The 11067-nt window shown below is 36.4% G+C and overlaps 1 protein-coding gene across 5 annotated transcripts in view; it reads right to left on the bottom strand.

Moving 5' to 3' along the window:
- Positions 1-11067, bottom strand: part of LOC107712876 (disabled homolog 1-like) — a 457572-nt gene that overhangs the window by 54877 nt on the left and 391628 nt on the right. For all 5 annotated transcript variants that reach the window (XM_016518249.1, XM_016518248.1, XM_016518251.1 and 2 more), the window contains 2 exons: positions 8778-8917; positions 3631-3729 (listed from right to left, as the gene is read on the bottom strand). In XM_016518249.1, the coding sequence (XP_016373735.1) occupies positions 3631-3729; positions 8778-8917 (239 nt within the window). The remainder of the gene's footprint in view (positions 1-3630; positions 3730-8777; positions 8918-11067) is intronic.

Here is an 11067-nt window from a genome sequence, read left to right as displayed (position 1 = left end):
ACAGGTTCATTTTGAAGTATTAGCAAAACAACAAAGCTAATGCTTTTCACGGAACTTACGTAATTACCAATTATACATTGTGATATAGCCTGGTTTGTTGATCCATTAGATCGGATTGCTTTCTCATGACAACCGAACCGCTCCAGAGTTCGTTTTCAATCGAGCCGAGACCACCTCGTTCAGGCGATCTCAGACCGATTGTTTTGTCGTGGATCCTGGCGCGATTGCCGTGTTCACATATGCCCAAACGAACCGAGCTAAGGGGGGAAACGCGCCAGGTTCCGAAACACCGGGCCAGGTGTGAAAACACCCTTAGAGCACATTTGCTACAAAAATGAAATTCAGTTTCATAGCTGGCAACAAATATACAGTACAGACGTCTGACATGTGATAAAATGTCACTGCTGTAGTATATTCAGAGCTAAACCAACAGCAGCACAGCATGATAAATGTTGTAGTGATGCAACTGTTGTCTGATAATTAAACATACACAGATATACACTCACAAAAGAGAATAAAAGGTCATGGTGCTAATAGATCAGACGCATCAATGACAGATTAAAACCTTGTCATGTAGGTCACCTCCTGGCGCCATGACAACAGAGCACACTGTGCTCACATACTAACCTCTCATTTATCACCGGCACTCATCGGTAAAACACAGAACCCTGAACAGAGATTCAGCAGCCACACTGGCAACGAGCTATTTTTGACAAGGTAAAAGGGTGTTGTTTAACATGACCACTGAATAATTTTAACCAAAGTATGTTGTAGACATTTCATTAAGACCCTAAAGAATCATACCAACTTGTAGAAAATGGACATCCGATTTCCCCTTTAAGTAAATGTAAAAAAGAACAAAAACATGAAAATATCATCAAAAACTAATAATTACAACTGAATTGAAATGATAAATTATGCTATTCACATTTCTGTGAAATACTGTAAATAATAAATAAATAAAAAAAACACTGTGGGATTTGCTTCATCTTTTTAAAAAAATAAGCTCCAAGCTGGTTTCAAACCAAAAGAGCTCAATGGCACTTCACAGCAAGAAAGAAAGAGGCAAATCAATATCTGTCCAAAAGTGAACTCCTCTTTCAAACTCTCCTTCTGTGGAACAGCACTTAGGCGTACGTGATCCGGTCTGATACTTCATAAATAAGCATCATTCCCTCCGTTTATAACTAGCTCAGGTGTGAATCACTAGCTGTTATTGCCATTTACTCTCCATCAAGATGGCGCAAGGCCCTGCAGATGGGTCTTGTAAAGCTACGGTCATTCTATTCTAAGAAGTCTGTTCAATTAGGCTTCTCTGATTTCCCCGGAGAGCGCTCCTCTCTTTAAAACGCATCATTAACACAGGCTTACCTCTCCCAAAGGATGGCTTCACCCACATCCGACGCAGAGCAGACTCACAGCAACTGCAAGCTAACACACACAAACCATCTTTTGCCATCGACCCAAACGTTTGAGGCCTAGAAGATGAGGGCCTCTCGAAGAGACTATAAACTAGATATCCACAAACAGAATTGTATATTCCACTTTGATTTCTGAGTTATGTCTGTGAAATAACTGATACTTATTATTTTTGTGCAGACAGAAATGTTAAGGCCTGTACACATTTCATCCGGTCACAGACAGATGATGTGGTGCAATTACATGAAAGATTTTTTAACACTGGTTTATTGTGGTATAAATGAATATATTTCACACAGATGTACACTCTAGTAATTCTAACTGTATTTTTGCCATATAAATATTTTAAGAGTATACTTCAAGAATATGCCTGTTTAGTCCCAAACAAACTTTCCCTTAAAGTGCCCCTATTATGGGTAATGAAAGGTTCATATTTTGGTTTTGGGAGTCCCCAACAACAGGTTGACATGCATGCAAGGTCAAAAAACACTTTCATTGTCTTATAATATGCATTTATTTTTGCCTTGCGTGCTCAACGACTCCCAAACGATTTGCTCAACGATTCAATTTTCCAAACCCCTCCTCTGTGTGACGCTAATCTGCGGTGATTGGTCCAATTGGTCTCAGTTTCATTTCATCATGCCTGTAATGCCTGATAAAGCAGTGTTTGTAAGCACAGTGCTGCTTTGTGTACAGCGTTACCGGGGAAACCCCTATTTTTACTGCTCCAAAAGCGGCACCTAGTGGCAAAGAATGAATAAGCATTTTCATTCAGACCAATGCGAAAAGACTAACAAGTGGGCGGGCAATATGTTAATGTTTCATGTTGACGTCAACATGAAACGGCCTGGGATTCATTTTAAAAAAGACTCGTTCCAATGTTTCAGAGTCGACTCTTTCTTTTGAGAGACAATAACTTTAAACACGGTGCACTTTCAGATTTAAAACTGTGCAGGATGTTTTCATTCACTTACATACATACTGCACGCAAGGTCATTTTCAAAAATCCATAATAGGGGCACTTTAAAACTGTACTTCTTACCCTAAACAATAACCAATAATATTTTTTGCAATATATTTGAATGCTTAGCTAGAATACCATTTATTATTGTGAATATGTATTTTTAATTACACATTGTGATATGAACAATCAGTCAGTAAACAGACCAAATAAAATTTCATAAACTAAAATATCTCACTGAGAGTTTGGGTTTCAACGTAGCCAACAATTGACTCACAGTTTAGTAAGGAAGTTAGTTCTGAACTTCAATTTCAATTCACTCACTTGTAACAATAACTATAACTATAAATTTTCAATAATCATTCTATGACAACAATTGGGAAATTCCACACCACAATAACGATACAGACGAACAATATTGTCGGAATCTCTTTCAAAACTATTTTTCCATCTTATAAACAATAAAAACATTGACATCCAATCAGAATCTACCTGTTTTTAATGAGCTTGAGCATTTAAAGCGACAGTACAACATAAAGTCAGCTTGAGTTTATAATGAACAGAACGTTATCATCTGTTGGTGTGAACGCTAAAATAGTAATCGTTTTAGATGATATCTCAAATTTATAGCTCTTAGTGTGAAAAGGCCTTTAGTCTGATTAAAATCACTAACTCACAAGCTAATTCAAGATCATCCTGTATAATGAATCCTTTTGACTGACTCATTAAAAAGAACCATTTCTTAAGAATCACCTGTGTTTGTTGTTGCAATTAGCTCTCCCACTGAAGTTTTTACTAATGCCAACTGCTTTATAGCACTTGCCGCTGATCAATACATTGATAAAAAGAAAAGTAAAAAATGTCAACTAGATATTAGCTACAACATATCTCCAAAGTAATGAAAAACCCAAAATGTCCTTTTTGTAGATAAAACAAACAGAAACCAGGTTAGGCATCTGAGGATTTGTATTTGTGGCTCAGACACTTGCTTCAAAGGATCATGGGTAGTGACAGGACACAATTGCCCCCGCCCACTAAAAAATGTCAACTAGATATTAGCTACAACATATCTCCAAAGTAATGAAAAACCCAAAATGTCCTTTTTGTAGATAAAACAAACAGAAACCAGGTTAGGCATCTGAGGATTTGTATTTGTGGCTCAGACACTTGCTTCAAAGGATCATGGGTAGTGACAAGACACAATTCCCCCATTCGCCCACCCCCGACTCTCAGGCACTGCCCCGACTCACCCCTGACTTCTCATCGAAGATCTTGATCCCTCCAAAGGACACAGTGAGAAAAACTTTCTGTTTGTGTTCTCCTTTAGACCGCGCAGAGGCTGCGATTCCCTGCAGACAAGAAGATGAAAACAGAAACATGAGGGGAAAAAAGAAAGAAATGAAGATAAAACAGAAACAGAGCAGGGAACGTCAGCTTTTGCTACTTGCTGCAATCCTTGGGGAGAATTAGCTGTTATGAAAAGAAATTGATTTGTTTTCTCTCTGTTTTCAACAATTTTGGGCTTGGAGGTTCTGATATCCCTTACGAAAAAGAAGTGTATTCAAGTGTGCTATTAGTATACTTCTTTTAAACTAAAAAATTGGTGACCCATGAAGAGGTAATAACGATTGTCAAGCTTTTGGACTCCAACTACGTCGTAGCCTTTTTTCAGCTTTTTGTTTAAAATGTTGTTTATTTATTTCTTTATTTTTTATTTATGAAACTTATCCCATTCAAATGTTTATAAAAAAGAATGCATGAAGCTAGAATAAAATGTTTTTGCTTAGTAGTAGATACCCTGTTCTTTCTTTTGATGTTTTGTATGTTCAGATATTCATATAACAAAATATATACACATTCTTAAATAGGGACATAGTAGTATACTTAAAGTATGATGTAAATTTTACTTAAAGAACTTACAAGTATACTTGCAGTATAAAACTACTAAACTATTAGTTTACTGAGAATATACTTCAAAGTGTACTAAAAATGCTACAAGTATCTAATTAGTAAACTATCAGTATACCTTTAAGTTCACTTTTAGTATAGTTGCAGTACAAACTAAAAACAGAGGTAAACTAGCTGTGTACTCAAAGTTTACTACTGTTATACTTAAAGTATACTTAAAAGTATACTTTTATATACTAGAAAGTGGGCCAATTTAATCCCAAGGCGTATTGAAATAGTACACTTACAAGTATACTACTAGTACACTGATATTTGTATACTTACTACATAAAGTATACTTAAAAATATACTTGAACTTTACTTAAATATACTTAATAAAATAAACTTAAAGTATACTTCTTTTTGGTAAGGGATGAGCTGGTTCAGAGTGACTGGGGACATCCGATACTCTGTAATTACACCATTCTGCTGATCTTTCTCTACTGACGGTCATTCAGAAGTAAAAATATCAAACCATTCTCACTCAAAATTACATGCGCAACCCCCTCCAGTTCTTCTACTCGACTCTTCCCCAAAGGACCACACGAAAATGATAGACTGAGCTCATCTATGAAGAATGTTTACTGAGAATACACGAGAAAACACCAAATATACAAAATGCTGCTCATCCGGTCACAAAACCGTCATGAAACTCAAGAGAAAATGGCTGACTTCACTCATTTTGCATCACTCATTTTGCATTTTGCATTATAGCATGAGCAAACATTCCAGCACAATTCATAATTAATTTCTTTACCCTCTTACATACGCATCATCCAAAACATGGCTTAAAATAATGTAATCTCATATAAACCATTGTTTTGAGAACAAAGAGCAAGAAAACTGCAAATTAAACTTGCATCACCGTGTGAACCACACACATAAATAATTGGCCAACACTCCAAAGTTTTGTCCCTGTTTTGGAGTGTTTTTACTTTGTAATAGGTCATTCTACAGCAGATGCAAGGAATATAAAACATATAAATGATATTAATTTATTTGGTATTATTGCTCGCATGCCAGCCAATAACTTTAAATTGTTATGTACAGTTATCAAGTAAAATACAAATTTAAAACAAGTCACTCAAAAAAATAAATGAATGAATAAAGATCCCATATGTGCTTTTGTTTTGTTTTTTACATACATTCAAAATGCCACATATTAATATATGAAATTGTTTGAAAATTTGTTGGAAATTCATGTTTGTTGGAAAAATATGAATTGTTTGACAGTGTAAATGCAGCCTATTTGTCTGTGTGAGAGAAAGACAAACGAGAGAGAACAATAGAAAGAAACTATTTTCTTGAACATTTAAGTCTATTGAATTATCAGCCAGAGACTGAAATGCTGACTGTTCACTTTTAAATATAACACTTAAAAGCCCAATGTGGAGCAACAGCCCTTGAAGCTTTTTTTTTTTTCCCCTCAGGGATCACTGCTTCTTTTGATGACTGGTGGATTGACCAAGATAGGCAAGAATGAATATAGGGCCAGTTAGACCAGTGCCTGGGGCCTCTGCCTACACTGAAAACAAAAATTCTATATTTTACCATACCATACAGAACTTTATATTACTTCACTGGCCAACGGAGCAAACCAACCCCGTGACATCCCACACTGTGTATTGCAGGATGGAGGCGCCCTTATTCCAAAAGCTACAACAAAACATCCCTTTTTCCTTTGAAATGGTTACATTAATTGTGTTTGTTATATATTTTTTTAATTATGGAAATCACTTTACTAAATAATGTAAACTTGACTGACTGTTTCACTTCCATTTGAAATTTACAGTAAAATAATAATAATAATAATAATTCACTAATATAATATTGATTTACCAACCTACTGAAGAAGTACTAAAATCTATATTGTACCTATTATGACAACCACTAAAAAACACAGATGGTAATTAGAAAAGGTATGCATATGTAGAATCAAAGCTTTTCCACAAGCCAAAGTATACTAATATTTAGAAAGAATATACATTACCACCACTGTATATAGCAAGGGAACTAATCATTAACAGGTTTTTACAGTAGCATTTTTATAATATTTTCCCATTAAAATTACAATAATTTTTTACAATATACGAGGGGCAGCAATCTGAAAGGCTCATAATTACCCGGCAGAAAGCACTGCAAATATAATATTTAGTCAACAGCAATTGAATAAAACATGAAAACAAAATAACATTATTAAATTACAAATAAATGAAGGTGACTTTTAGTTCTTAGTATATTAACACATTTTTGAATGCATGAGTACATTTTGCACTTTTAATAAACCAAATAGCAATGCATTTTATTTTGTAATACACAGACATGCTTTATCTGTACTGTTCACCCACACACAATTCACACCGGACACAATTCATTTTCAACAAGAGGGGTAGAATGAATGGAAAGCACCATCCTTCTGTAACACTGCTGCGAATGAGCGATAGAGAAGCTGAGAGCGGTATGAAGAAAAAAGTGCCACCCCAGATGGTTGTGCACCGCCTTTTCAGAATCAGTCACTGTGATGAGAAATATCACACTTAAGACCAAAATCAACTTACATTTTTCTCACTCGTTCTGTATATTTTCATAAACCACTTGTCAAGTCAGATTTGCAAAATGTAAAACTGCAATTATGATCAATCAAAAGCCAAAACTTGTTCTGAAATAAAGCTTGCTTTGTATATCCAACCCATTCCAAGGTGTGTGTTTGGGCATTTCTCAGAACAGCTGGAGTCCTCAAGTCTTCCAGGACCATAATACGTCCTTGCCAATCAGTTGAGCCTGTTTCTTGATCTTCCTTCCGATTGCGCAGGGAGCATCATCCGTCATGATCAGCTCTGACATTTCAAACTCAGAAGTGGGAGTGTGTGCATACGTGTTGCTAGAGTGAAGAAAAGATGCAGACGTGAAATATAAGATGTGAATCTCTTTTTGCAGTCCGGCGCGCCTGGGGAAGGCCAGAGCAGAGCTTCCTCTGTAGGAGAAGCTGGACAGACACTTAAGGAAGTTTTTATAGCGCTACGTGGGCTGATTATCAAGGGAGGATGGGGATTATATGAAAAGACTCAAGTCAAACTGTTGTTTAAACTCTTTTTACCGACAGCGTGATGAACAGAGAGACATACAAAGTGTGAGAGAGGAATAAGAGATTAAAAATGACACTATGGGACTCATTTGTTTGCTAAGGAGTGGACGACTGTGGGAATATGAGTATAGATTATGTGTCTGGATGAGTGAGAGGTAAACAGTTCTGATCAATAACAGTCTGGACATTCCAATCAGACCAACATGCAAATCAGACGGCAAAATCACCCTCCCTCTCCAACACACTAAGAAACCAATCTAAACGCTGGTGAAAAGGGTGCGATGTATAGCGAACATACAATAAGACACTGATTTTCGGAGGCATCAAGGCAATGTGTATCAATGTCTACTTGTGTGTATCAGGGGCGCACATGCATGAAAAAAACATTTGCATTTTTGAAAATTAACAAAAATATGAATTATTTTATGTTAATTTTTTTTCTGCATTTTTTCCAAAGACGTGCCTGGACTTCCCAAAAGGGAGATTTTATATTGATCTTAACAAATATTTTCAATAAAAGTGTGAAATACATAAATAAATAAGCAAAAAATGAATAAATATATACACCCTGCAACATATTCATCATAATTATTTACATCATGATTATTTTTTTGAATTATAATCTGGATTACGTAATCAGATTCCAAAAATTACTCCAGTTACTTTTTATTGATTACATAATTACCTATTCACAAAATAACAGTAACATTTTGTAAAAATTTAAAAAGTGTAAAAATAAAATAAATGTAAAAAAGTAAAAATAAAAGATTATCCCTAATTCTTCTTTCACCTTTTACATTTCCCTTTTTAAATTCACATTTTCTTTTTATATGTAATGCAGGGATTACAAAACTTTTTTTTTTCAGCCAAACCCCTTTCACATAATATATTTACTTGAAGTATCCTTATGATTTTAAGGCAATAAGTTAATAATCAAGTAACGCATTTGCATGTTTGCAGTTCTCTGACATTGGTTAATTGTCACATTATATTGTTATTAAAAAAATACTTTAATATTACATTTGTATGATTTAATTCATTATTAGCCTTTCATTAAACTCATGAACCTCAGTTTGGAAAGCCTTGACGTAATGTTTAATGCACTTTATGTTGTTAATAACAATGAATGGAATATATTTTCTTTCTCTTTGTATTTTTATATCATTATGGTACAAGATTATCCTATTTAAGTCAATGCGTTAAACAACTTAGGTCAAAAGTAACCTAAAAGTAATCAATAAGTAGTTTGATTACATTACCGAAAATGTGTAAAGTAATGGATTACGTTACTAACTACAATTTTTGTCACGTAATCTGGAATCAGTAACAGTAACCATATAAAAAAAGCAACCAACACACACACACCTTGAGTTTCATCATTGAGTCCTGACAGAGTTTGTCTCCTCTTGCGGCAGTGACCTCATCTATCCCGATGAGCTTGGCCTTGTAGCGAACACCATCCCCCTTAAAACGCTTTATCAGAGCTGCTTCACTGCGGTCCTGCCCTGGAGAAAGAAAAAAAGAGAGCGAGATAGATGAAGCATACAGTCATTAGATGAATTTTGCATATATGCAGCACATCTCCTCCTCCCTCTATCCACAATCATCCTAAAATGCCATTACTTTTCCCGCGATCAGCACAATCTGGACCTTGCAGCTGACAAAAATACCAAGAGATATTCTAATAACCTGTATTTATCCCAGCCCACATCCTCATATTTATAGCACTGTGTTCTTTCTGTTTGAGCAGTTAGATCTTTAATCTCAGTCTAGTTGTTGAGGTCCAGCTGGAGTTTGTCTGCATGAGCCTGCGGGGTTGTTCGAAGCCGGGGGGTTTAAAGTCAACCCAGAGCTTTGAAAACCCTCCCTAACCCCCAGATGCCCCACATTTGGTGCCATATTCGCAGCTCAGAATGAAGGTCAAGACTGCTGCATGTGTGTGGCTGTAATTGCAGGTATGCCATACCCGAGGCATGATGGGGAAAGGTTGGTTTCTAAGTAACAATGCTGTGTCCAGGTCTGGTGTGAGGTGATAGGAGGGATGAAAGCTGAATATTTTTTTGAGCTCTCACATCAAAGTGGACGTCTATCAGCCAATCATGGCTTAGAAAGATCAAGTGTTTCATCCCACACCTTCATCACAAAGCCTATAACTGGATAACTGGACTGGCCAATCGATGAGCCTCCAAGGATGTAGACCAATTAACTGGCTCACGCTCAGTGAAGCAAAGACAAACAGACCCAATTAGGTTTGAGCCTGCAGTTTGATCAGTGGACAAAGGCAAACAGACACTTGCCAGGACACACATAAACTTACTTAGGCTTAATTAATAGCATATACAATACGAAGGGTGAAAGGGAAACACGTTTAACAAACAAAAAATGATCAGGAAGACAGGCAGACCTTACTGACAGCAACCATCATTCAGTCAACCCACCAACCTCCATATCCACCCCCTTTGTATGGCTGTCTCCCTTTACCAGCTTGGCATTTCTCTTTCTTGCACATTCTGTCACTCTTAGCTCTTGTATTGTTGTGGTATCAATAGTATCTTATTCTGACCTTGTTTCTACATTCTCCTCCATGTTCTCCATTGTTGCAACGCTCTCCTCTGAGAAGGAGGGGTCAAGAATTAAACACTCAAACAGGGGGATGCACCAGTGTTGGGGAAGCTACCTTGAAACTGTAGCTTGCAAAGCAACAAGCTAATCATAATTTAAAGGACCGCAATTCTGACCATGTTTGGTCACGATCTGACCAAACATAATGCAGAATCTGCAATTTTTGTCTGACAAACAAACCAGACAGGAGAGTAGATTAACGTCGATGGACGTTGGGTGCTGCGGATAATCCGCGGGACGGGTGGGTCGGGTAATAAAAAAATGCATTCTGATTATTTGGGAGTGGGTCGCGGGTGGATAAAATAAATAATTAATAATACAAATATTAACTACATTTTCTAAAATATGAACGTGTTTTAAATAGGCTACAGAAATTGAATAAACTGTAAATTAACATTAAAAGTTATTCAACAAAACATTATTTAGTCAAGAGCAGTGGGGTCTTTTGTTGTTTGATTAACATTAATGACAGACAGGACAGCTTTATTAGGCTGCTGTCACAAGACCTATTCATTTTATTTCGCAACTGTTTACATTAACTTAAGACAAAACCGACAGTGCTTTCTCAATTTGGTACTCGCAGCGCGCGCTTTGGATGTGACTGTGAGCGCACAGGAAAGCGCGAGTACCGAATAGCTTAAAAAGACAAATAAAATAATACATTTTTGTGACGATGCAACAATGACCGATTAGACTATTGACAATTCTGTCAACTGTCCCGAAACGCAAGCTAAAGTCTTATATCGCAGCGTGCAGCAGCTCTAGATGCGTCGATGTGAAAGTCAAAGAGAGAAGACGCGGTGCAGCTGAATCAGTCACGCTGTTTTCATCTGATGGTTTGGTGGATTTATTTACTCATCTAACCTACACGCTATATTGAATGAATGTTTTGCAGCAATTTCCCTCATTTTAAAGTCGAAAGCTGCGGGAATGAGTAATGCGATGTATGCGCAATCCCGCAACGAAATTCAGGATCTGATTAAACATAATTCTATTATACAGAGAACTGTGAAATAGATTTTCATGATTTTTT

This window comes from Sinocyclocheilus rhinocerous, unplaced genomic scaffold, assembly GCF_001515625.1.
Source record: "Sinocyclocheilus rhinocerous isolate Xijiao unplaced genomic scaffold, SAMN03320098_v1.1 scaffold478, whole genome shotgun sequence".
NCBI lineage: Eukaryota > Metazoa > Chordata > Actinopteri > Cypriniformes > Cyprinidae > Sinocyclocheilus > Sinocyclocheilus rhinocerous.
Note: the sequence above shows the minus strand (reverse complement) of the source record. Positions and strands in the feature narration are given on the sequence as shown.